Here is a 27,831-nt window from a genome sequence, read left to right on the forward strand (position 1 = left end):
CTGTGCAAGTGTGAAGTGCTGACGCCGCTTGTCTGGGTGAGGTGCTTGCTGTGTCTGTGCAGTTAAAAGTGTGTATGATTTAGAGTAATATGGTGCTCAGGTAAAGCGGCCCAATGCCGTCGTGCCAGTTCGCATTATATAAAACTTAAATGCTGGTTGGAATGAGAGGCGTGCTCCTGAGTGCTGACAGGTGGGGTGATTGATATGTGTTCTGCTTGCTGTGTCTGTCCGGGGGGCGGGGTGAGAGAGATTAGTGGGTGTCTGTACGAGCGGGAGATCTACAAAAAACACCGTGCCGCTGGTGTGGGTGTGTGCGTGGGGTGGCAGTGCCTGTGAGCGTGTGATTAGAGGCTCCTCGCAGAGAGGGCGGGGCTAGTGGGAGGCTGCGGGGTCCTGCTGGCAAGGGGAGGTGTAGAAAGCCGGCCCCTCGCCCCACCACTGCCCCATGTGCACATAACAGCCCAAGATGGAGTCTCAGGTCAGACAGAACTTCCACCAGGAGTGTGAAGCCGGCCTCAACCGCACCATCAACCTCAAGTACCACGCCTCCTACGTCTACCTTTCCCTGGTGAGGGGCGCGCGGGCTCGTGGCTTTGTTAGCGCGCGCGGATGTCCCTGGCAGGGGGGGAGGGGGACGTGCGATGGCTGCTCCGTCGTCTGCATACTCGTCCTCTTTGTGCGCTTCTCGTGGCTGTGCTCCTCGGTGAATGAACGTTTCTTTGTATGTATGGCGACTGTGACCGAGTGAGTTTGTGGTGCACACTAGTGCGGGGTTGCTGACTGCTGTTTGTGCTGCCGGTGTGGAGCAAGAGCTCGCACGTTAGCCCCCCCCCCCACACACACAGACACACATTTTGTGCTGTGAGGAGATTCGGGGTTTATATATATATATTTTTTGTTGGGGGTGGGGGGATTGCGGGGCAGTTGTGTTTTTATATCGGCAACTTTGGACCTGCTGGAAGTGTTTCAGAGTGCACTTGCTCGTTTGCTTCCGGCTGCACGGTTGTGACTTTCTAAGCCACCCTTCCAGCCCAAAATACAGTAACTACCACCAGCACTCTAAACAAGACCTTTGTCGAATATCTAAGCAAAATATTCCGGTTTTTCTATTCCAGAGACACCACGTCTAGCTAAAAAAAAAAAAACACCGTGAACCTGGGACCCAGAATTCTCAAATTACAGTTTACGTAATTGAGTAATGGTTAACATGTTCTGAGTAAAGAAATCAACATTATTTAAAAATAAGTTAGAGCCCAGGAAAAGATGCATTATTTGAGAGGCTTCCTAAAACCAATACACGGCTGTAGACCTGTGCTGAAAAGATGATGATTGCATTAATTTAAATTGACTTTTCCTAGAAAATGCTTTGAGTTTATATTTATACACTTCCGGTATCGCTCCCTCAAAAAGCCTTCAGGGACCCCATGGTGGCTTATCTCCAAACGTCGAGGCTCCTGGGATGAGGTAGATAAGAAGGAGGTGGGGGGGGCGGGGAGAGGAGAGGGCGGTGGTGGGGCGTGCCCCAAGGGGTGAGGTGGAGAAAGAGGTAAGGTAGAAAGGCAGGTGAGTTAGAGGCCCAAAGAGGTAGAGACGTGAGGAAGCGAGAGAAGCACACAGTATAAACTTCAAGCTTGTCCTTACAATATATTATATCACATATCCATTCTTTAAATTTTGGTTCACGGCCTCTACCCCATCTACATGCAATCCTTCTCTTAGCTAGCAATAGGCTGAGAAGTAGATTTACGGTATCTTGCATCTATTCTGTATCCTAATAATGGCTCAAGCGAAGTGAGGGTAAGCAGCACAGAATCCATGAGGGCTAGGGCAGATGCAACCTCCCTCCAGAAGTGTTGCACTTTGGGCAGGCCCATGCCAAGTGTTAGATATCCGTAGGCACATACATCATTTAGTCGTGTGTCATACTTATGTAGACTCATCGGTGTGTAATATAGTCTGTGTAGCAATGTATAATTGCTGATGAGTAATCTACTGCTCGAAGCAATCCTTGACAGCAGTGTAGCCACTGTTTGTCTACCAGCAGTTCCTTTTCCCAGCCCTCTCTAGCCCTGGTACGCAATGCCGGCTGTTATTATTATTATTATTATTATATTGTAAATAGTATTGACTCTAAATGTCTCGGACCATCCGATTTGAGAAGTGTGTTAACCGTGGGAGGTTCTTGGGGGAAAGTCTGGTGTGACAGCCTTTACGCTGTGTTTAAGATGCGTAAATAGGAAGATGTCCAGTGGAGTCCACAGCGAGGTGGGCAGTAAGGCACCACAGTCTATGAATTGACCCCATGTACGCACTCCGGCTCTTCTCGGCATGTTTCCGCCTGCTGTCACGCAGGTACCTGGAAGAATAACCCGATGGTGGGGGGTTGGGGGGGCAGGACTGGTGAATACAGCAGATGTTTGCACACTTGCTTAGCTTGCTCCAAGCAACCTGGGTGTAGGCCATGGTGGAATGAAGGGGTGCCGAGCCCAGATAAGCTGAGGAGGGACTTGGGGTCATATATCCCCGCCCCATAGCGAAGTGTGGCATATATGGGGGCGGGGGGAACGGTACCAGTAGAGTGCATAACAGGCATGGTATAGTTCCATACCAGGAGCTTCAAAGACACCCTTCCACAAGCAAACGGTTGGGCAATTACTTCCCATTTCAACAGTGGCTGTTTACCGGCCTAGGCGGAGCAACTGTGTTTTAAGCATGTTAAAGTAGTGTCGGCTCGGTGAGTATGGTATGTTAAGAAATAAGTCTAGTAGTTTAGATAATATAACCATTTTCATCAGGGAGATTCGACCAGCTAATGAGAGGGGTGATGAAATCCAGCGGAAATACATGTTTTCCAATGCAGTGCCATAATTTCTCCATATTGGTTCTGCTTTGTCCCGTGACACTTCGATGCTTAAATACCGGAGGCCAGAGTCGCACCATTTCGAAGGATGGTCCGGGTGGAAGGGTTGTGTGTTTGCAGTCAGCGGGAAGATGTGAGATTTTTTCCAATTAACTTGAATGCCTGCTGAACGACCGAGTCGGACAAACTCGCAGTATTGCATTGAGGCTAACTGTGGGTTTCTGAAGTACAATCGGACATCATCAGCATAAAGTGATATTAGAATGTGCCTCCTTGGTGTCCGAAACGCATGTGTACTGTAATGGAGCAGCTTGGAAACCAGGGGTTTCATCGCAAGGGCGAACAACAGGGGGTAGCAAGGGGGACCCCTGCCGTGTCCCCCGGGTGATGAGGAAATTCGCAGATCATGTGTCGTTAACTTGGATACGTGCCGAAGAGCTGGTGTAAGGGAGTGCAATCCAGGACTTGAACGCAGGTGGAAAGCCCATCCGCCACAGTATGACCATCAGGTAATGCCATTCGAGCAAATCAAATGCCTTTGTGGTGTCTAGAAAAACAGCTGCTGCGGAGAGATCCGGGTCAATGCTTTGCAGTAGTGCACAAAACATGAGTAAATTGTGCGAGGTGGCTCTGCCAGGGATGAACCCTGATTGGTCTGGCCTAATCAGAATGGTCATTAAAAGGCTGATTTGGTTACCCAAGACTTTCACCAAGATTTTTACATCACAGTTTATGAGAGTCTGTAGGAGTCGCAGCTGGAAGCCAATTTGTTGGGCTTTAGCAGCGTAATAATCAGGGCCTCACTCACGGAAAAGAAAGGAGTCCTTCTTGTTTGGCCCCAGAGGAGACTTCTTTTAGCAGGGGTGCAAGGGTGCCCGCATATGACTTTTAAGAGTCAGCAGGTAGACCGTCAGGCCCTCGGGCTTTTCCTGACTGTAGCTGCATAATGGCTTCCAGAATCTCATCATGTTCAATGTCCGCTGCTAAGAATTCACGTTGCTCATCACTGAGCCTTCCAGGTAATAGTCAATGTCTAGCGGTTTTTCCCTACCCGATGTGTAAAGGCTTTCATAATATGTCGTAAACACCTTGAAAATATCGTGAGTGTCAAGGAGGAAGAGGCTGGCATCATCCTGTATCTCCAGGATAGTGTTAGAGGAATGTGATGCACAAATTGTAGTGGTCAGAGCATGGCCTGGTGGCTCACCTTTACCATAGGATCGTGCTTGCACGTATTTGCCTCAAAACAGGACTTCATGCTCAGTCATCTCCTGGTATTCAGTCAGTGTGGGAGATGCCAGGGCGCCCTCCAAGGATTGAATGTCAGCCTCAATGCGGGCCAGTGTGGCCCGTATGGCTCGGGGCAAAGCCAGGCAGAGACCTCGCAACATGACCTTAAAGGCCTCCCAAACTGTGCAGAATTTGGGTACAGTCTCACAACTGGTTGCAAAAAATTCTACCATTTCTTGTTGCAATTTGTCTCGAAAGGGGATATCAAGGAGAGACACTCACCATACAATGAGGGGAAGTGGGGGTCGGTAGAATAAGCCGCAAAAGGACAGGGGAGTTGTCTGTAGGTGCGAGCCAAGTGTGTGATATCATTCACCCATGACACTAGGGCGTGGGAAGTTAACCAGTAATCTAACCTGGGCCAGCTGTCCTGCACACCAGAGTAAAAAGTACCTTCCCTGTGGTGTGGGTGGAGCCAGTAGACCATGAGCACTCGTGGCAAGCAGGTGGCAGCCGTTGAATGGGATGCAGAGCTGTTGGTATTCTCATCTAGGGTAGCATTGGGAGCGATATTGGAATCTTCCCCAACCCTCCATAGCGTCTGTGTGGACCCAGTGTAAGCAATGTGTCCCCAAAGGCTATCAAAGGAGGGATCATCAGTATTGGGACCATAGCAATTAGCAATAGTGATAGATTGTTGTGTTAATTTGCCCCATATAATTGTGTATCTTCCAGCGGGTTGTTTCTAGCGCCCTGCGACACATATGCCATGCCCTTACGCACCAAGATGGCAGTGCCACGCAAGTATGAGTAGTAATTGGCGATAGGAGGCCCAGCGTGTTGAAAACGATGCGTATGCACCAGCAGTGAAGTGAGTTTCCTGCAGTAGTGCCAAATGAATGTTTTGCCTGTCTAAGTATGCAAGATTGTATCTTCTTTTGTGTGGGTTACCGTGCCCTCTCACATTCCATGTGAGACAATTAAGGCTGCAGCCGGAATCTAGAGATTTGCATTCAGACATGTCTGGCGACATCTAACGATAAATATGGTATCATAATAAAAGGGTGAGGCGCAATGAGCAGGGCTAATCTATACCTCAAGTGTGCAAGTGGAGTGTCAGGCATGTGCAGTTGAATAACCAGTCATCCCATTCCTCTCTCTGCCTCACCCCCCACCCACACTGACTGCCCAAACCCATCAAGTATTATCCAGCGCACTGAAACCCAAAACAGCCAAACCAAAAGAATCTGTGTAATGTAAAGAAGCCGCAATGGTAGCCAAAGAGGCTTGAGAACATACAGATGTACTCCGAATAAGGCAGCTTGTCTAGTTAACAAAGGGGTGTCCCCTAGTGAAGTCATCCAGTGAGTTGTGCCAGTATTCCTCAGTAGACAAGTGTGCCCGGGGAGGTCCACAATTATCTTAGGGGGGGCCCAACATATCTGACTCTACTCATGTTGCAGTTCCAGGGTAGATTGTTTGCATTTTGAGGAGACCCAGAGTTGACAGCGGCCCTAGATGGCCATAGAAGCAGCACGCTATTGCAGGCCGAATGAAGTCCATACAGTCCTAAGCGAGGTCGTTTTGCAGACGAACATCAAGTACCTGGAGGATTCCCCATCAGCCGGTCAGTCCTGGTCTGACTTAGGTGACAAAAAGCTGGGGTTGGTGGTATCGGGGGTCAACGGTGACTCTCTCATACATCTCCGCTTCAGGTATTTTCTAGCCCGCTGTGTGGGGTTGAAAATGTAATCTTTGCCTCGATGGGCAATCCGCAAGCGGGCTAGATATAACATGATGTACGGGATGTTCGCCTGCTGTAATGTTTGTTTCACAGTAGTAAACTTCTTTCAGGCCTCTTGCATGCCATGGTGAAATCTTGGTAAATAGCTTATTACCTACAAAGTGCAATGTTCGTCGCTCCCGCGCCATCCTCAAGGCAGTGTCCCTAACTCTGTAATTCAGGAGCGCCGGGCGGCGGCCTCTCAGCTAAAGATCTGTGCTCTCTTCCCACAATTAATAGCTTACAGAATAAATCTGTGCCAAACGGTGTAGTAAGGAGGCACTCAACATATTGTTCTATGCGGCCAGTGTCTGTCTATTCTGGAATGGCCACTATGCGCTGATTATTCCTACTAGATCTAGCGTCAAGGTCTTCCTTTTTGGCCGCTATAAGCTTTAAAACCTTTTCCATTAGTAACAGTTATACACTCGTAGTGTGCACATTATCTTCCACAGCTGAGATCCTTTGTGCAGCTTCGGTTCATTGCCCGGCCTGATTTTCCAGTTTATTAGTGAGTGAATCTATCCTGGGGCACATCTTGCTATCAATGGAGGCCGGACTGCTTTGCATGGCCAGGAAAAGGGATTTCATTTCCCCATTGTCCGGGCATCTTCCCTTATCTGTTGTTTCTTGCTCGCCGGCTCTCTAGTGCCCCCTCCAGCACTTTGCTTCACAAAGGGAGACAGCAGAAAGCTGCAAGAGTGAGCTGGAGTGGTTGTAAATGGGTTAAAGCGGCCCAAGATAACTTTAGGATTACGCTGCCTCTGTATTATGTGCTTGCACATTTAAATGCAGCTGCTGCATGTTTCAGAGGACAGCTTCGGGCACTGGCACGCTTTTATTTACAAATTAACCACCAGAGACATGTTATATAAATACAGTTTAAGTAAATAGAGAAGTGGGGTGGTGCAAAAGATGGATAGGTGAAGTGAAGAAAGATACATGAGTTGAAGGGGGAAGGTGAATTAGAGAGCTAAAGATGAGGGACAGAAAGAGAGCGATGAGGTAAAGCGAAAGAGGGTTAGGTAGAGACAGGTGGGGTAGAGAGGGTGAAAGTATGAGCTATAATAGAAAAGGAGGTGCAAAAAGATAATAGGGGTAGCAATAAATTAATAAGGTTGTGGGAGAGATGAAGCAGGGGTAAGAAGAGAGAGGAGATGAAGTACTGAAAATGCAGAGTAGATTGAGAGGTTTGGTACTGAAAGAGGTGGTGTAGGGTCAGATTAGTCAGTGAGGGAGAGCTCAAGTAGAGGAGTGAGATGTAGAGGGGTGTACTGTAGAGAGATGGAGAAATAAGGGAGACAGAGACAAAATGGACGAGAAAAGATACAAGAAGATGAGGTGAGAAATAGCAGTGAAGTGTGGCAAGGGGAGTGTGGTATGTAGAAAGCTGAGGAGTACAACGATAAAGATGTAGAAGCATGCACATACAGAGGTAACTAAAGGTGGGGTGAAGAGATTTATTAAGAGGTATGACCCAGCCAACACGTGGGCTCAGAAGGTGGGAAGACTTTTGGACACCTTGGTTCTTCTCATCTGTGTCTGGGGCAGACAGGTGCAGAGGTGTCCTAGGGCATCAGGTTTTGCCTCCTGGTCAGTCTGGGTGGCAGGGGGCTATGCAGAAAAAGTCTGCAGACGCCGTGGTGAAGTCCACAGTGAGTGAGCACAGGGTGGGCTTCTCTTCTAGAGGGCCTGGAGACCACATTGACACCATTGGCCACTTCCACAAGGGCTAGGCAGCACTGATGCAGTGGTGATGTCCAGCATCGGATTCTGGTGGTCCCGTCCCCTCAAGGCTTTCTTGGGTGCCTTCAGATGCGGAAGAGCAGCTCTTCTACTCCAAGGGAGTTCCTCCTGGTGATTGATGAAGCACTGTCAGCTCTCCACGTTTCTTGGAGGCTGCAGCGACAGGATGAGTCAGTTGCTCCTTGAGGGTCAGGTATAACAGGCAGCCCTTCGGGGTTTGCGCCAAGTCAGTCGTGCTCCTCAGGTCCAGCTGTCTTCTTGTCTACTTCTTCTTTTGGATCCAGCAAAGATCACGGTATCTCCTACATACTCAATTTAGGGAGCTTTATGGGGAGTGCAGGGTAGTAGCCAATGGGCTACTTACCCTTGGGGTCACTACACCCCCCACTTTCTTTGGGTAGTGGGCATCACCCTAACCAGAGATCCTAAATTCCACCACATGCAAGATGGTAGAATTTCTAAAGTGATGACCACTTTTTCTAGTCTGGAAGTGTGACACACCTCCTTCTTAGCTAATTCTCCCACCTGCCCAGGTGCTAGATGGGCCCTGAGGCAGGGGGTTTGGCATCTTCTTCTGAGGAAGGCCAGATCTGCATACCAAAGGCAGTGAGCTTCTCAGATGCTCCTGCCTTGGAATATAGGTCATCCTGTGGGGAGGGGTGGGTATCACCCCAGCCCGGATAGGTTTTTGTTTCTGACCTCTGAAGAGCAGAAGCTCTCCCCCTGGGTGATCAGATTCTCATCTGTTGGTGGCAGGTTGGCCAGAACTGGCCAGTGAGCTCAGCAGCAGTTGGTAGGTTTTTCAGGGGGAACCTCTAAGATGCCCCCTGGGTTCATGTATTAATAAATCCGTCACTAGAATCAGTGAGGGTTTATTAATACGAGGTTTTTGATACCAATCATCCCTGAGTTCAAAGAAGTGATCACGTAGCTGGGGAACTCCTAGTGACCACTGTCCAGCACTTGTATTTAAAAGTCATATTAGGGGCATATTTGCTCATGCATATATGCCCTCACTTGTAATATAATGCAACCTTTGACCCTGCTTTAGCAGGCAGGTCGCTCCCCGCTCCGCCGCCCAGCGCCACCTCCTCACCATCCGTTCCCTTGTTTTTCCAGCTTCCCCAGCCGCTGCGGCCCCTCCCGCCTCCCCCCTTCCTCCTCACCGTCCGTTCCTTTTGTTTTTCCAGCTTCCCCAGCTGCTGCGTCCCCTGCGGCCCCACCCCCCTTGCCTTCCCATTCGTCCAGCCCTCCCCCCATTTATGGCAGCCACGGCGTGGGAACGAGGAGCAACCTTTGACACTGCTTTAGCAGGCAGGTCGCTCCCCGCTCCGCCGCCCAGCGGCACCTCCTCACCGTCCGTTCCCTTGTTTTTCCAGCTTCCCCAGCCGCTGCGGCCCCTACCCGCCTCCCCCTCCTCCTCACCGTCCGTTCCTTTTGTTTTTTCAGCTTCCCCAGCCGCTGCATCCCCTGTGGTCCCACCCCCCCCTAGCCTTCCCATTCGTCCAGCCCTCCCTTCTCCCAGCTGCCTCTCTCTCCCTGCCCCCCATTTATGGCAGCCGCAGCGCGGTAACGAGGAGCAACCTTTGACCCTGCTTTAGCAGGCAGGTCCGCTCCGACGCCCAGCGCCATCTCCTCACCGCCCGTTCCCTTGTTTTTCCAGCTTCCCCAGCCGCTGCGGCCCCTCCCACCTCCCCCTTTCCCCCTCCTCCTCACCGTCCGTTCCTTTTGTTTTTCCAGCTTCCCCAGCCGCTGTCCCCTGCGGCCCCTCCCGCCTCCCCCCTTCTCCTCACTGTCCGTTCCTTTTGTTTTTCCAGCTTCCCCAGCCGCTGCGTCCCCTGCGGCCCCACCCCCTAGCCTTCCCATTCGTCCATCCCTCCCTCCTCCCAGCTGCCACTCCCTCCCTCCCACCCCATTTATGGCAGCCGCGGCGCGCCAAAGGCAGGCCCGTCCGCGCCCAGCGCCAGTCCTCCTGGCCCTCGCAGACAAACCTACTCCCCCCTCATCCTCCACTCACTCAACCCAGGCCCTCGCCCCACCTGCACCCTTTCCAGCCCCACACACACTCATGGCCCCTTCACTTGCCACACCTGTCATTTTTCCTGCTCCTCCTCCCTCACACCACACACCAACCATAGCGACCCCCTCAACAACACACACAACACCCCCAAAGCAACACACACCTGCTCTGTCCCCACCCCTACCAACCAGCCCCGCAACACACCACCCCACAACCAGAACACACCCCGCAACAACACCCTCATGCACCACACCAACACCACCCACCACAACCACCTCAACTTCCTGCTCCTCAACACCCACTCCCTTCACAAACATGCCATAGAACTCTGGGACCTCATCACATCACACTCACCTGACATCGCCTTCCTCACGGAAATCTGGACCAACCCCTGCTCGGAACCTGACATAGCCATCGCCACCCCCAAGGGATACAAAGTCCAACGCAAAGACCGCCTCAACAGGCCAGGTGGTGGCATCGCCATCCTACACAGGGACGCCATCAAAGTCACCACCAGCTCCCAAGACACTATCGACAACACAGAACACATGCACTTCCTAATCCACATTAACAACAACTCCACCCTCAGAGGTACACTAATCTACAGACCACCAGGACCACACCCCGCCTTCTGCGACACCATTGCCGACACCATCAGCTCGCACACCCTCACCTCCACAGACTACATCCTCCTCGGTGATTTAAACTTTCACTTGGAGAACCTAGAAGACCACAACTCTACCTCCCTCATAGACAACCTCACCAACCTCGGACTCAAACAACTGGTCACCGCACCCAACCACTCAACAGGACACACGCTCGATGCAATTTTCACCTCAAGCCAACACATAGCCTTCACCCACACCACCGAACTCCTCTGGACTGACCACCACTGCGTCCTCTTCTCCTCCACCAAGCCCCCCACACACCGCCATCAACACACCACACCCTACTGCATGTGGGACAAGATCCCCACAGAACGCCTGAACTCCCAACTGGCTCACAACACGCCCACCCCCCCACACCAACGACCCCAACGCAGGAGCACACAACCTCTTAAAATGGATCACTACCTGCGCAGACACACTAGCCCCCCTCAGAAAACACCGCCTCCCGCAACATCAAGAGCGCCCCATGGTTCAACCCCGAACTTCAAGACACCAAGCGCAAATGCCACCAAGCGGAGAAAATATGGCGACAAGAACCCTCTACAACCAACTTCTCCACCCTCAAAGCCACCATTCGCACCCATCACCAACTCATACGCACCGCCAAAAGAGACCACTACAAGACACGCCTTGACAACAACTCTCAAAACAGCAAAGAACTCTTCACCGTCATTAATGAACTAGCCAAACCCAAAGCCAGCAGCATAGACCCCTCACACACACAGCCCCTATGTGACGCCCTCTCCAACCACCTCCACCACAAAATCCTGGACATCCACACACACCCCTCACTCACCCAGCTCAACCCTCACTCACGACCCCCCCCCACACTCACCACCTGTGCCCCCACCACACACGAAGAAACCGAAAAAAACATGAACTCCATCCACTCCGGATCCCCCTCTGACCCCTGTCTACATCGCATTTACAACAAAGCCAGCCCAACCATCGCCCCCATACTCCGCGACATAATCAACCCCTCTTTCGACTCCGCCACCTACCCAGACCCCTGGAAGCATGCGTAAATCACCACTCTCCTAAAAAAAAAAAAAAAAAAAAGCCGATCCGGAGACCCTCTCCAACTATCGCCCCATCGCCCTCCTCCCTTTCCCCGCCAAGGTTGCCGAGAAATTAGTTAACGCCTGCCTATCCCACTTCCTCGAAGAAAACAACACTCTTGACCCCTCACAATCCGGGTTCCGCAAGAACCACAGCACGGAAACCGCCCTCATCGCATGCACTGACGACATCAGGACCAAAGGCGAGACCGTCTCACTCACCCTCCTAGACAACTCCGCAGCCTTTGACACTGTCTGCCACCACACACTCCGCACACGCCTCCACAACATAGGAATTCGCCACAAAGCCTTAGACTGGCTCACCTTGTTCCTCACTGACCGGACCCAGAGAGTCCGCCTTCCACCTTTCCACTCCACCGCTGCCAAGATCATCTGCGGAGTCCCCCAAGGGTCCTCCCTCAGCCCCACACTCTTCAACATTTACATTTACATGATCCCCCCTAGCCAACATCTTCCGATCACACGAAATCACTATCCTCTCCTACGCAGATGACACCCAACTCATCCTCTCCCTCACCCGCAACCCCACCACTGCCAAAACCAACCTACAAGCTGCTCTCCTCGACACCGCCAACTGGATGACAACTAACCACCAACAAAACCGAGATCATCATCTTCGGCCCGAACAAAACCATAAGGGACAATTCCTGGTGGCCCACCGCCCTAGCCCCCGCAAACCACGCACGCAACCTTGGCATCACCCTGGACCCCTCCCTCTCCATGACACAGCAAATCAATGCTCTAACCTCCTCCTGCTTCCACACACTCCGCACTCTAAAAATAAATCATTCAAAGGATTCCCCCAGAGACCAGGAAGACAGTCACCCATGCACTCATCAGCAGCAAACTAGACTACAGTAACGCCCTCTACGCCGGCACCACACTCAAACTGAAACGCAAACTCCAGAGAATCCAGAACACAGCCGCACGCCTCGTCCTTGGCCTTCCCCGCCACAAACAAATCTCACCACACCTCAAATCCCTTCACTGGCTCCCCATAGACAAGAGAATCACATTAAAGATCCTCATCCACGCACACAAATCCCTCCACAACACTGGCCCAACCTACCTCAACGACAGAGTGAACTTCCACACTCCCTCCCGCAACCTCTGATCAGCCGACCTCACCCTAGCCACAGTCCCCCTCATCCAACGCACCACCACAGGAGGCAGGTCCTTCTCCTACCTCACCCCCAAAACCTGGAACTCTCTCCCCACCAACCTCTGCAAAACCAAAGACCTCCTGCTCTTCAGAAAGAAACTCAAAACATGGTTGTTCGAACAGTGACCCTCCTTGACCCCCCCAACCCCCCCAAGCGCCTTGAGACCCTCACGGGTGAGTAGCGCACTCTATAAATGTTTTTGATTGATTGATTGATTGACCGACCATGCCTTAGGGACGAAGGCCTGCAGTAGGGGTGACTTACAGATATTACAAGCAGTGTTTTAGGGGACATGGTGTGTGTGCCAGGTCGTGTTTTCGCTTTTGGTTGCATCTTGCCATGCAGCATGCAATGGCAGCCTGCATAAGGTTGGTGCTGGGTCTCTCAAAGTGGCACAATTTGTGCTGCAGCTCTGAGGGGCCCTCTTCAGTACCCATACCCTGAGTACTAGGGGTTTCATTTACCAGGGACTTACAGGGGGCTGAAGGCCTGGTCACTTGGGGATTAAGGGCCAGATGTAGCAAACGTTTAGCGAGTTGCAAACGGCAAAATTTGCCGTTTGCGACTCGCTAAACGCGTTTCCCAATGCAGAAATGCATATTGCGAGTCGTTACCGACTCGCAATATGCATTTCCGACTCGCAAATAGGAAGGGGTGTTCCCTTCCTATTTGCGAGTTGCTTTGGGGTGCAATACCATTTGCGACCTCGTACGCGGTCGCAAATGGCATCGCAGTTACCATCCACTTCAAGTGGATGGTAACCCACTCGCAAATTGGAAGGGGTCCCCATGGGACCCCTTCCAGTTTGTGACTGGACCCAAACATATTTTTTCAGGGCAGGGAGTGGTCCAAGCGACCACTCCCTGCCCTGAAAAAATACCGAAACAAAAGGTTTCGTTTTTTTTAAAGTGCAGCTCGTTTTCCTGTTAGGAAAACGGGCTACACTTAAAAAAAAAAAACTGCTTTATTGAAAAGCAGGTCACGAACATGGAGGTCTGCTGACGTCAGCAGGCCTCCATGTTAGCGAGTGCCTATACTCGCAATGGGGCCGCAAATTGCGACCCACCTCATGAATATTGATGAGGTGGGTCATTGCGACCCCATTGCGAGTCGCAGTGGGTGTCTGAGACACCGTACTGCATAGCAAATTGCGACTTGCAATTTGCGAGTCGGATTGACTCGCAAATTTCAAGTCGCAATTTTGCATTTTGCTACATCTGGCCCTAAGTGACCAGGTGTCTTGTTTTAGGACAGGGACACTGGCACTGAGGATCTGGTTAGCATGAACCCAGGGTACTTCAGTCAAAGTTGCATCTAAAAACCAGGCAAAGTGTGCGTTGTTTGGGGGGCAGGGGTGGTACTGCAACCAGAACCCAGCACCATACAGCCCCACTATGTTCAAATGCAGGATTCAACGTTCTGCATTTCGGTGTACATTGTTTTACATGCTAAATTGGAAAATCTTTATGTTGGGGTTGCAGGGATGGAGAGTTGGGGGTGTGTGTGTATTTTTACACGTGTGTGAGCTGACCTTTGTTTCTCAGTGGCCTTCTTAGAGTGTGGGTCGGTGTCTTGCTCCTGGTAAGTTGTGTGAGAGTTCTGTTGTTTCCGGTAGATTTGTAGAGGGGAGGATCCCCCTCCACCCACCCTCTAAGGGTGCTTTGAGCAACTTGCCTTACTTGTGCATTTCCAAAGTGTGTGTTGTGCATGTATAAACACACAAGTGGAAAAGATGGGAACCTGCGCATCATTTAATGGCCATTTCAGGGTGCTGCCTCTGTGGCACTTGGCATGCAAAGAATAGGCACTATCCAGTTATCCTGGCACTACCGCATAGCCGAGGCCTTTGTCACATGCCTGCATGAACATCTCCACTTACTCCGCCTGCTAAGTGAGGAAACTTTACTGAAAGAGCAGTGTTTTACAGGAAGGCTGGAAGAATATAAAGTAATGAAAGCAGTGCTTTAAATGGGCAGGTTCTAACAGGTCACTTCACATCCAAAGGAGAGACGCAAAAATGGATAACTATACACACGCCTCTCTAAATCACAAACATATAAACAACAAATGGTGCATGGGTTATCATATGGAGACCCCACTTTGTGTTGGACTCCTTGGATGCCTCGGATATCAAAATATATTACGCAAAGGCTCCTCACCCACCTTTTCATAATGGCATGCTTCATCATCGGTGCCTTCTCCTCAACCTAGCAGGATAATACCGTCCATATGGACTCAACCACTGGCAGTAGTTTGTTACAAAATGTTCATCTCTGGATAGGAACAAAGATCCAGTTAAATTAAAGGTACTTCAGAGAATACCCAAAACATTTCTGTTTTATTTTGTGGGGACCCTAGGTATGGTTAAAAAGACCTGTTCTAGATATTTTCTGAAATGCAATATTTCATACATTTATTTTTCTGCTGACATGTTTCAGCCATCTTTTTCTCTCATATAGGTCTCCGACTTTTTAAAGGGCTATAAGGAAAGGATCCCTATCTAGTTAGTGTGATTTTTTTTTTTTTCCATGCATAAAGAAAGGAGGCATTACGCTTTTCTTTTATTAATTATATGTGATTTCGAAAAACAGACGTGTTGATACATTAATTCTAATTAGTAACGAAACAGCATTCTCTTTCATTATGTGTTACGTAGGCAATTAAAAAAAAAGAGCTAGTTTAAAAACACAATCGTGACTCATTCCAAACCTAAACACAGCATTCTCGAATCGGCACAGCACGTAACAACCAGTGATTTCCTGGTTTAATTAGCTTACCTTTGATGGGATTTTTCTGACTACATTGGCTCGGTTTGTGGGGGAGACACTCCCCTGTAGTCACACATTTCAGTTGGTAGAAGGCAAGTCTTTCATTCTATTTTTGTTGGGCCATTCAGAGTGCACGTTTCGCTAGAGCATCTTCAGTGACTCGGGATAGACTCACAACATACAAGACATCTATGGCATGCATAGTTAGGAAAATGCAGTTACTCTCATTCGTGGGTAACTGCATCTCCTGTTTGGCTCAATTATTGTAAATACTTGGTCTCGTATTTCATATGAGCTGTCATTCAATGTGGCCAGCTGTTTGTGTACCTCTGTCACTTCCATACCTCTGTGTTGTGCTTTTTTAGTCTGGGCATACAACATACGTGTTTAAGCTGAGTCTATCGAGTGGTGTCGCATGGACTTGCCACATAACATTTAAAGCATTTTGACCAGTCCTTAATGCACCCATTGCATTTCAGTTAACGTCTAGAAGCAGGCCTTTTTAACTTTACCTAGGGTACCCACAAAATAAAAGAGAAATCTCCTGGGTATACCCTGAGGTATTTTCAAACTAACTGGATCCCTTTTCCTATCCAGATACAACAATTTATAACAAACTCCCTGCAAAGGTTGAGCCCACCAGGTAAGAAGGCACCAATGCTGAAGCATGTCACTTTTAAGGTGGGTGAGTTTTCTCTCCTAATATCTTTTGATATCTGAAATGTCCAAGGAGCCCAACACACACATGATTAACCGTGCACCATGTGTTGTGGATACAAATACTAATAGGCACTGCTGAGGACCTGCCCAGTAATTTGACAGGGAGAGTAACAGCATATTCAGGTTCTCAGTGAGTGCTGCCTCACTGTGCATAAGGGAAGAGGTGAAATGTGATGGTTGTCCATTTCTAGTTTCTCTTTAGTGTGATGTTCTCCTTCTGGAGATGGAACCACACAACAGAACGCACTGTTCTAGATTTGCCCACTCTTTGTTGTCTAACACTCTCCCGTTTTCTCGCCAGTCCAACTACTTCGACCGCGATGACGTGGCCCTGCAGAACTTCTCCCGCTTCTTCCGGGAGCGCTCGGCCTGCGAGAGGGAACTGGCAGAGAAGCTTGTCAAGTACCAGAACGAGCGAGGTGGACGAGTCTTCCTACAGAGCATAGAGGTAATGTTTCTCCCCTGCCCCAACCCCTCTTACACACCGGCCCAGAGTCTGGCTGGCCCGTACTGACTTGTTGGGCCTCTTGGAGGCCAGTAGCACCAGGGTTCTTCTAGTCCAGTTCCCCGGATGTCCAGCATAATCCCGCGTCCAACGCTTCGGTGGAGTGATGCTAGGAGCCATCTTGAAAACACATACTGTTGTATTGCGGACATCCCTTAATGTGAGCTCCGTTCAGTGCCCACAGGAGCTGTGGCTTTCGAGGGCTTGTATGGAGCAGAGAGGACTTGTAAGTAATGCCTCTGGCAGGCCCTGCTTCACGGTGAGAAGTTGCCCACTTTTAAAGACACTGAAGCCTGGTATATACTGACTATACTTTATTTCCAGGACACGCATTACAGGTTCAATTTCTGTCCAATTAATAGATTTTTTTTCTTTCCTTTTTACGAGGACCAGTTGGCAGTCAAATCTCACTCCTTCTCCCATACTGTCTGGCATCCCTCGAACCACCACCCCTCTTCTCATCACCTTGAAACTTTTTTTTCCACTTGGCTTTCATATATATATATATATATATTTTTTTTTTTACTTCGTTCCTACACATCCTTTGCAGCTCCTTCCCATCAAGCTCCTGGAAATCCTACAAAATTGACAAATATTATACATAATGAATAATTGTATGTTTCAATATTGCCATCAAGGGGTTTTGTTAACACCATAAACCAAAAGGCCACGTGTTTTTTTAAATGTCACCAGAACTCTGACCTGGAACATAGCACTATAATGGTACACATCACACAGTTCTATGTTGTTTGTATATTTTGGGGTAGTTAGCTTGAAAATTCTGTTATCTTCAAAGTGCTGCAAACAATGGGTATTGATTGGGATTAGAATGTTTAAGATTTGTTGACCTTTGTTGAATAAATTGTTAAGAAGACAAAGGGCAATTGTGAGAGTCAGCCAATTTTTGTGATTCTGTGGCTGTAGCATTTACTGCATATTTGCACACATACTGCATTTTTCACATAATTTGCAACCCTGCTGATTTACCAACATGTTGTTTGTGCCTCATAGCTTTTAAGTGTTGTTTGGGGCTGTCATGAAATCTGTATTTCAAGAGCAACTGCGAAATATTTCCCATGTTTCACAGTTCCCTGTGAAATATGGATTTTTATGCCTCTGCACTTTGTGCTAAAGCACCAAAATATCTAGTATATTTTGAATATTACTGCTCTTGAAATTTCTCTCTCTCTCTCTCTCTCTCTCTCTCTCTCTCTATATATATATATATATATATATATATATATATATATATATATATATAAAATCTGACTAACCGAATTAGACTTGCAAATAAATTTGAGCCCGGATTTGCTATTTCATTAGATTTTGCTGGAAATCTTTTTATCACTTTTTGAATTTTTTCCAAAACCAAATTCTGCAGCCTGAGATCTTCAGTCTATGTTCTTCACTATGGAAATTCGAAGCTGCGGGTAGGTCCACACGGACCCAACACCCTGTTGCATCTGTTCAACAAAGTAAAGAGTAAGGACTCTCTAGGGCTGAGCTCCAAGAAATAATTATTCAAGGTAAATGCCCTGGGTAGCTGATGTAATAATATTCAGGATGTGTGCTTCACTTCTAAAGCACCTGGTGCTCTTCATAATGGTCTTTTTTAGAACAAATGAATGATTTATTCATAATCATACCTTTAGGAATACATGTATTTTGTTACAAACACATGATCTCAAAGGATTTATGTATATTTTCCCTCGTACAGGATACTTCAGAGTTAGTTAATTAGCAGTATAGGTAAGCTGATTGTGATCGCCAGCGTTTGACAAACATTGATTCATGTCTACTGAAACTCAACTACGTGCACACAAGCTCAGTTCAATCGTCAAATGTCATCTGTTCACGTACAAGAACATTCCGCAGCAAATACACATGCTGCTCCTGGTGCACTGGTTCTGATATGCTGCAGCCCTTGGCTAAATTTATTATCCACGGTCAAAGCTGTCTGGCTTGCTAACGACATCTTGGGGATTTTTGGCAGGCTTCCCTGCGAGTGCATTTTGCCCATTGCTTTTGACTTTGTGGTTTGTGACTCGCATTTTCTTGCTTTCCATTTGCTGGCTTTGTTTTAGGCTGTCTAGCTTGAGTTCGTTCCTTCTGTTGCCCATACCTTATTTAATGTATCCTTCCGAGTGCTCCCTTTCTGAAAACAGGCCTTTAAATCTTGTTCTTAACTTGTCATATTTGCTGTCCATTCAAAGACAGAGGTCCAATGTCAGGCTCTCCCTTCCGAGGTAGCTTGGTGTTTACTTTTCTTTCTCTGAATTCAAAGTGAGTTGATTTATGTGACAAACTGGCCTGAGGAAAAGGCTTTTTTTCTAGCACACAACAAAATGAACTGTGCGCATATTGCAGAATATCTCAGAATTAGGAAAGTAAACATTTATTTGATATTTTTTGTAACTCTGAAGATTGGTGAAAAAAGTATTTGAATACAATGAAAACACATCAATACACTAGGCGATTCCATTTCTGTACATTATACATACTAACAAGTGTTCTTCATTTTTGCTATCCTAAAGGATAAAATATTCTACAATGTATACAGTTCATTTACATATATTTAAACTTTGTTGTAGCAAAAAGACATCCTAGAGCCTTTCCTTTCTCACTCCACCTACCCCAGCAACATTTTCACTTTAAAAACTTCTCTGATTTTGTAGTCAGAGAAAGAAAAGTTAATATCAATTCCCATGAGAAAAGATTAAGCAACAATTTGTGAGAAGACATAGCCTGACATTTGGCCTCTGTCTTTGATGCAGAGCAAATATGACAAGATAAACGTAAAGGAATCTTTATTTATTACTCTTTCACAGCCACAAGAAATCGTCTGGCACCCACTAGTGTATTGCGACCTACAGTTTCGGAAACGTTGGCCTATTCATATATTGCTTTACTATTTTCCTATGTGAAATAATATAGGTGCACCACATGAAAGGCCCTGAACCCAAAATAATGTAACTTGTGAAAACATTCAACTTTCTTTAGTGTGCTAGCCCAGGTTCCTTAGTCTTCAGGGTAGTTCTATTACACAAGCTGTACCATGCTTACTGATGCCTCAGTGTCAGTTAGTGAATGAACCTCCATGTCCTCCATTTTCAAGCTAGCCTGGTTGATGAAGGGTGATACCCTGAATCGTGCCCGTGGATGCATGTATCTGGTCCAAGGAAGACCTGGCCTGGCCTGGCAGTTTGGACTGGACTGTTCCCATGAGGAACAGGGTCAAGGCAGATTTGCATATGGCTGGGTCCAAACTGGGATGGCATGGTGAGCAAAGGAATTGATGGATTAAACCCAGATCTGTGACTGGGGGTGAATGTTTGATTGGCTCTGCATTCTGTCTATCACTTGTGTTTGTTTGCTCCTCCATTTTTATTTGGCATCTGGCTGCATCTTGCCATCCCTGGCGCTTGACAGGAAAGTGGGAACGGGGAATAAGCCTGTCTTGTTGCTGCCATCCTCCTTTTAAGTTGATTGGCAACATCCTCTTTCTGTGAAGTCATCAGATGGTGAAATTGTGCTGTGTTTTGGCTGACCTGCACGTTCGGGCAAAATTATTTCTTACTTTGCTTTTGTAGAAATGCTTTGGTTGTGCAATTGGTGACATGTAAAGATTTGCCCTGTTCAACCTCCCCAATTGTTACATTTATTCTTCTAGGTGTCAGCGATAGAGACTGGAGTCAGTATGCCTGGTTGTGCAGTGTGCATAATTCTTATGTCACTTTCATTTTATAGACACAGGCAATCAGGATATTAAGCGTCACCCATGAAGCTATTGAACTATTCCAGGAAACCCAGATGCTTCATACGAGTTCCAACTAAATATAAGGCAAGTCCTGACCCACCAACCTAGATGACCTGCTCCATCTTTGGATTTGCCACATTTGTCCGAAATTCTTATGGGGGTGATATTTTTTCTTTTGAGTGGTTGGGGGGTGGGGTACCCATATACTAAGCAAGTGGAATGTGAAAGGCAGTCCCCCACCCAAGGATGTGGAATCGGGAGAAGGGAGCTGAAGGAACTAGGAGTCCCAAGAGGTGAGTACCAGGGTGACCCCCCCCCTCCCCCAGCGACCAGGAGAGCAGAGGTACGTACCTGTTTTTCCCCAAAACCAACAGGAGGACTTTGAAAAAGTATTGTGCAAGACCCCCCCAAGACTGGAAGAACCCAAAGGTGGATCCTGACAGAAGAGGAACCTGCAAAGGAAGGGGACCAAGTCCAGTTCGAGTGGCAGTTTACAGTTGTGGCAGGAGCCACTATCCATCCTTCTGTGGATGCAGGACCAAGTATACAATGGACGAAGAGGGGCAGAAGTGTAGCACAGGAGCAGAAGAGGAGTTCCAGGAGTGGTGCAAGTGATGTCCCACGTCGGCGGTCGTGATGCAGTTGGTAAATGGTGCTGGAAAATCACCAACAAGCCTTGGCAAATACAGAAGACGGAGAAGAAGGTTTGCAAGGCTGAAGAGGACCAGCAAGGTCCAGGAGACTCGACCCAAGGAGGGGAGTCCGAGGTGACCCTCAGCAGCTGAGAGAGTCCCAAGAAAAGGAGGCTGCACTCACAGGCAACCCACTGGCAGCAGGCACAGGAGTCGCGGTGAGGCCTACTCAGCGCACCTGAAGAAGTGTTCCACGTTGTTGGAGCAGCAGGCAGGGGACGGTGTGTTGCAGGAAGAAGTGTTGGGGGCCAGGGCTGCATGGAGCCTTGGAAGAGGCGCAAACAAGCCTTGGTAAATGCAAGAGGTACTGTCCTGCAAGGAAATGCAAGGGCTTACCGTCTCCCAAGTTGGACAGCTGGTAGAGAGGACTAAGGGGACAACTCCAGACCACCACCTGTGATGCAGGATCCACTCCGCTCCGGAGGATAGAAGGTTCATGCAGCCGGTCATAGTTGCAGTTGGTGCCTGCAGATGCAGGGGAGTGACTCCTTCACTCGAAGAGAGACTCCTTAGATTCCTTATGCTTCTTGTGAAGGCTGAAGACTTGCCCTCTCATAGGATGCACAGCCGGGAAAATGTTAAAGTTGCTGGAAGGAACCGGAGAAACAATGTTGCAGAGCTGAGTCGTCGCTGAAGTTGCAGATTGTTGGTTCCTTGTTGGGAGTTGCAGTCCCAGTGGCCAGAAGATGAAGTAAATGATTCAGAGGAGTCCTGCTGGAATCTTGCACGCCAAATCTGAAGACCCACTCAAGGGAGACTCTAAATAGCCCTAAAAGGAGTTTGGTCACCTGCAAGGTGACCACCTATCAGGAGGGGGCTGTGACATCACCTGCCTGACCTGGCCACTCAGATGCTCCCAGAGGCCTCTGCATATCTTGGATTCAAGATGGTAGAACCAAGTGGTCACCTGGAGGAGATCTGGGCACCATACCTGGGGTGGTGATGGACAGAGGAGTGCTCACTCACCTTTCCTTTGTCCAGATAGGTAGTGACATATGTCCAGTACACTCATAAAACGGTGCCCCCGCACTCACGAAGTCAAGGTGTCCCAGTGCCCTGGCTACCCAAGTACCATATACTAGGGGCTTATAAGGGGGCACCAATATGCCAATTGTGGGGTGTGCAGTGTCCTAGACAACAAAATTTAGAGGGAGAGCACAGTCACTGGGGTCCTGGTTAGCAGGATCCCAGTGAACTTGGTCAAAACACACTGACAGCAGGCAAAAAGGTTACTTTCTTACAGGGCTGATGAGCTCTTTTTTTTTTTTTTTTTTTTAATCCTTGTTGAAATTCATAATCATTCTTGGAAACTAAAGAGATGTTTAAAAGCGTTTTTGGGGATGTTGAGGGTAAGTATTGGTCCTGCATTTTCCTGGTCTTAAAAAAAAAAAAGTACTCCTTGTGGGGGTTGGCTACCAGAGCTGGATTTGGCTCTGCCCTGAATGCTCCTCTGGATGGCTTTTGGCTGTGCACAGTAGGGCTGGGGTTGTTAGTCTGCAGTGGTTGGCACAGAGCCTGGCCAGAGTGATGTAGTATGTGAGGTGATAACCAGTGCATGGCAGGGGCGCTAGTTATAGTTGGGTTAGTAAACGGTCACAAGTGAATTTCAGTGGTATTTTGGTTTTTTAATTGTTTGTTTTTGTTATTTCAACATCTAACTATAACTTCAGTTTATCCTTTGCTTTTTTGGCAGTGAATATGTGGGTTTCGTAATGTGGCTTAAGGTCTTATTACCATACCTCGCTATGATATCACTTTAACATTAGTTTTTTCCTGATTTTGGGAGGGGGGGGAATATATATACATTTTTTATTTTATTTATTTTAACTGGACTCAGAGGGGTAGGGAGTGACAGAATAGTGGGTGGGAGGGTTTATGAAGAAATAAGTAAATACCATCAAGTTGTGGGAGCAGCAGCAGGGGGTGGTGGGGCAACAGGGAAACTGGGCGGAGAGGCTGAGAAATTAAAAACAGATAACCTGTGGGGAATTGTGGTTTGGGCGAGCAGCACATGAGGGAGAGACTGAAGAAATAAATGAACTTCTTGGAGTGCTGAAAGAAGAAAGTATGCCTCAATGTAAGTAGTTGAAAGATGCAAGTTATCCAAAAGGATAGCAAAGAAGCTATGCTCCAGGGGAAGGACAAATGCACGAAGAGGAAGGAAAGCCACAGAATAAGAATCAAGCAAATGATATTGGTAAGAAAGCCAACCAGTGATGGTCAATGGGCTGGTCCAAAATCCCTTATAAGAACTGTCCACAATTGAGACAGCTGTTTGTAGGTGAGACCTAAAAATTACACCCACTCTTGTCCCACTGAGACCTGTAGTGTTCTTATTTATGTCTCATTGCCCATTGTAAAATTCAGCTCTGACCTGTAAGGGGGGGAGGGTGTGTGTGTGTGTATAAAACGTTATTGAATTTTCAAGGAAGACGTATCACATAGTTTCATCTTAGCATGATCAAAAAGGAACTCACATTTCCATTTGCACCACCATGTTGCATGGAATCATGAACGCTGTAGACCACCCATAGTCAACTTCTCCAATTTATCATTACAAACTATTCTAAAACCGAAATATCAGGCCCTTTTTTTCGTCTCATCCCATTCCTTGTGATACCGCTGAATTGTATTAATTCTTCCCAGACTTTGGAATGCTCGTGAGGAGTTCCCTGTGTTTTATAGTGGTATTTCCAGTGTCGTACATTGGTCCATTCCTCAGTCACGTCTCAAGAACCGGAGTGTCGCTGCTTCTTCAGGCCTTGGCATGGCTTGTGTTTCACTATCACTAGTCCCAGGTTACTTGAGGCCAGTTTATATCTGTTAGTGTTCAAGCAGGATGAGTCCATATGACACCTGAGACAATCTAGTAGTAACAATAACTACTTTTGTGGGCCTTTTTTCCCAGTCCTGTTCGGGAAGCTCCCCTAAATCTTTTTCCAATGCCAATTAGAGTTTCTCAAATGTATCTGGCATATTTATGACTGAAGAATTCTAGAACATAGCCATTATTTTCAATGGAAATGTGTCCTGTAAACGAAGGGTGCATAAATGTGCTATTTCTGGCTGTCCTTCTGCCCAGCTTTGATGCCACTGTGGACATGTAGGCCACAGTACAGGCGAGACTCTTAGACCAATGTCAGGGAAGTCTGTGATACACTATAAACATATGGGCCTTTTGATACAAAGGTTATGTGCCTGTAAAGCGGAATGTGGGAGGCTGTAAGAACTAATCACTTTTCCATATCATGAAATCTGCTTTTTCTTCGTATTTGCTCTTATAATCTGATGTGATCCTGCTGGATAAAATACCCCATGTGTTTGTGTCTGTCTACTGCACTGTGCATGCAGATATGTGCCCTCTACCAGGTAATGTCAGGTGACCTGGGTACGTGTTCACCTACTAGGCCTCACATGATGCTGTTCTTATGTTCAACAGAGCTCATGTGTCTTCCTCACTTTACAGTTTGTCTTTTGTGTGCACGCTAGTTGTATTTTGTGAGCGTGAACCTCTAAGATGCATGTGAGAGCCTCTTGTACCTTGCAGGTTGATGGATCTGTTCTGTGGTCTCCAAGAACTGGTTTGATGTCTGTTTTGGAGCTTAAGGAGTATGTCCCAGGCCTGCTGTTCTAGTGCTCTTTTCTTCTTTCTCTGCCCCTCACAGAAGCCGGCCCGGGATGAGTGGGGTAGCGGGCTGGAGGCTATGGAGGTGGCTCTGCAGCTGGAGAAGACCGTGAACCAGGCGGTGCTGGACCTGCACAGATTGGCTGGTGATAAGAATGACCCCCACGTGAGCACAGTCTTTCCTTGTTTGTAACCTATGGTAAAACTGCTAGTTTTGAGGTGTCTGCCTCTATCTAAGAATCTGATATATCCATGCTGGGAGCAGTATATGGGCTAGGGTGACCAGATTTTAAAAACCAAAAACCGGGACATTTTGGAAAAATAGAAGAACTACATTTTTACATCAGCCGAGGGGTGCGGAATGACTTAAATAACAGCTGTCATCAACATAGGAAACACAAAGGACGAAGCACTAAGTGAATACATTAAATGCAATTTTTAAACTCCGTTTCTATTAGTTAAATTGCTTTCTGATAACAGCTGTTAACTAGTCCTGCTTGGAACACACAAGAACGTGCTTCCAAAATGTTCATCCCCCCCCCCCCCATAAAACCGAGACATGAGAAGATTTGGATGAAATCTGCAGGGAGAACTGGTGAAAAACCAGCACTGAACTGGCAAATCTATGGCGCCTGGACACCCTAATATGGGCCCAGCCATGCCCCACATACAGAGCAGACTCTTGTCAACAACCGAGCCGGTGTTACATCAAGGACAGCGTAGGCAGCTGTCGCGTGGACCTTGCACAGGACTCCGTGCTGCGATAAATTGAAGGGGGAGGCAAATTGTCATTTTGGCTCGGGTTCCGACTATCCTTGCAGCAAAGCTGGTTAGAAAGTATGGGAGCTGTATAGCATGTAGCCTGTCCGGTGGTGCACGCATTTAATTACTGAAAGCAGGCCCTGGGTGCACACTTTCAAAGAACTGCTGAGCACGTGCATTCATGCAAGGCTGTACTTGGTAAGGTAGTTTTCAGCTAGTTACTGATCTGAGGTGGGGACAATGCTTAATTTGTACATGTTTTCCAGTGAAGTGGTGGGCACTAACAACTAGTCCACCGCAGTTAAGGTTATTGGGCGGCAGTGCTATTTTATTGCTGGTCTCCTTTCATGCCTTTCACCAGGGGCGCTGTGAATGGTGAGAGGCAGAAGGGAGACTATGAACGATCAATGATCTCGCTCCACCATCCCTGGGAATGTCCAGGGCACCCTGACCTCCCTCCTGTGAAGATGCTGGGATGTTCTTCCAGCAGTCACTAGCTCCCCTACGGGTTAGCTCCTAGATCCTGCAGCAGCTTTTAGTTTCACTATGTTGCACCCGGTGGGTAGATTTAAATTCAAGCCTTTTAAATCTGCCCTGGCATTAAGATCTCAGTTGCATAAAGAGTGTGGGAATAGTTGGACTTTTGCACATGCTGTAGAATTTCTAACACCTGCAGGTATAGACTTCAGTTCCATTGTAACAACTTGAGTCTGCGGGTATTGTTGTATCTGTGTGTGTAGCCTGAAGGTTCCATGTATAACAGTTGCAGAACAAAGGACAACCTCAAGTTTATTTACATTTTATGCCTCTACCCACTCGCTCCAGACCCGGTCAGTCCTATACCCTCAGCAGTCAGATTAATAATCTGAAAAGTGTGCACGCAGTGTGTGTTTTTTTGTGTTCTAATTAGCTGGAGTGCAGTGCAAGGCTGGCACTACAGACCAGCTAATTTCAGTAAAAAAGTCAACAAAAATAATTGCATGTGTTCTTAGCTACGTTTGGCCCAAGAGAGTGTACAGGATGTTGTAGTTTAATAGGGCAGTGTATGGCCACAGTCAGGGTACACAGTCTGTGCTGAAATAGTCAGCGGGTGGCGCTGTCTTCCAGCAGGGCCAGATGATGTCCCAGTGGTTGCTGCCTAAGGAAAATCTCCTCGGCCTAACTTCTGTTTATTTCAAATGAATTAAGAGAGGGTGAAGAGGAGGAGGGTTGAAATCAGTCGGGGCTGTAAACAAGAAGACGTGTGTGATGAGTGGAGTTCTCATGGAAATGCTTATTAACCAATTATGAATGGGTTCCTCTGTTTCTAGTGGCATATGGGATTTGGAACATTTAGGACTTAAATAGGTAAACTCCATTACCCAGTAAGAAGACTTGGAAGGGATGGTGCTGGTGAATGTAAAAAAGCAACCGGTCAGAGATGAGAAGGAATGTCGGTAAAGCCAGAGGAGACTTTTAGCAGATGGACACAGGCGCAGCCAGGCGAAGCTCTGCGTTGAAGGCTGTGCATGGCTATGGTGGGGGAAATGTGGGCTGGCAGCCAGTCACAGCCATGAGCTGGATCATATGTACAACTAGTTCATTGTGTAACCTCCCGTCCATTGCTAATTTCCTTCCATATTTGCTCTTATGTCCACAGATGTGTGATTTCTTGGACTCGCCGTTCCTGACCAGCAGTGTGGACACCATGAAGACCCTTGGTGACCACGTCACTAGCTTGCGTAAGCTTGGAAACAGTGGCCAGGGGAGCATGGCAGAATACCTCTTCGACAAGCACACCCTAGGCTGAGCCATGTCCATTGTAACCACTGGAGGGACCACCTCAGAATGGAGTCTTTTAGGATCTAGAGCAGTAGGGGACCACATAGTTCAGACCGCTGGGGGTCTGGACACGGGTATTGGAACAAAAAAGCCATGCTGGGACCAGAGGCTCTGCCCAGAAAGCCTTGAAGACTGTAGGTGTTTTTTAACCATGAATTTTTCTATACACTTCAGAAGCTTTTCTTATTGTTTGACCTTGAGGGACCTGGAACTCAAGCGTGTAATAAAACAGTGGTGCTGAGGCCTGTGTATTTTATTCCTTCTCCATTAATGTATTTAAGTCTCAGACATATGACCATAACATAGCTTTATAACCTTTTCTAGATGCAAACCCATTTTTATATCTATTTCATGTTTGTCCAACATAATGACAATGTTAACTCCTGCCGCTAAACTCATGCTCCCAAAAAGTCACCCCTCTAAGAATTGCCCAATTTGTGGGAGCTAGGTATGGGGAGAAAGACCATTGTAGCAGTAATTGCATGTTCGATGGCATCTGTCGCTGTAGATACACATGTTCTGCAATAGCTCGCCATCTGGTGTTGGGTCGGAGTGTTACAAGTTGTTTTTCTTCGAAGAAGTGTTTTCGAGTCACGGGACCGAGTGACTCCTCCTTCTGTGCTCATTGCGCA

General features: G+C 47.7%; 1 protein-coding gene across 1 annotated transcript; it reads left to right on the forward strand.

The window, feature by feature from the left end:
- Window positions 1–284: 284 nt before the first annotated feature.
- LOC138246334 (ferritin, lower subunit-like) lies at window positions 285–27,440 on the forward strand. The gene is made up of 4 exons (XM_069200845.1): window positions 285–568; window positions 16,339–16,485; window positions 24,657–24,782; window positions 27,018–27,440. Exons 1-4 carry the CDS (start codon window positions 467–469, stop codon window positions 27,165–27,167), a joined length of 525 nt encoding a protein of 174 aa, XP_069056946.1. The 5' UTR covers window positions 285–466; the 3' UTR covers window positions 27,168–27,440.
- The last annotated feature ends 391 nt before the right edge of the window (window positions 27,441–27,831 follow it).

This window comes from Pleurodeles waltl, chromosome 7 (genome assembly GCF_031143425.1).
Source record: "Pleurodeles waltl isolate 20211129_DDA chromosome 7, aPleWal1.hap1.20221129, whole genome shotgun sequence".
Lineage (NCBI taxonomy): Eukaryota > Metazoa > Chordata > Amphibia > Caudata > Salamandridae > Pleurodeles > Pleurodeles waltl.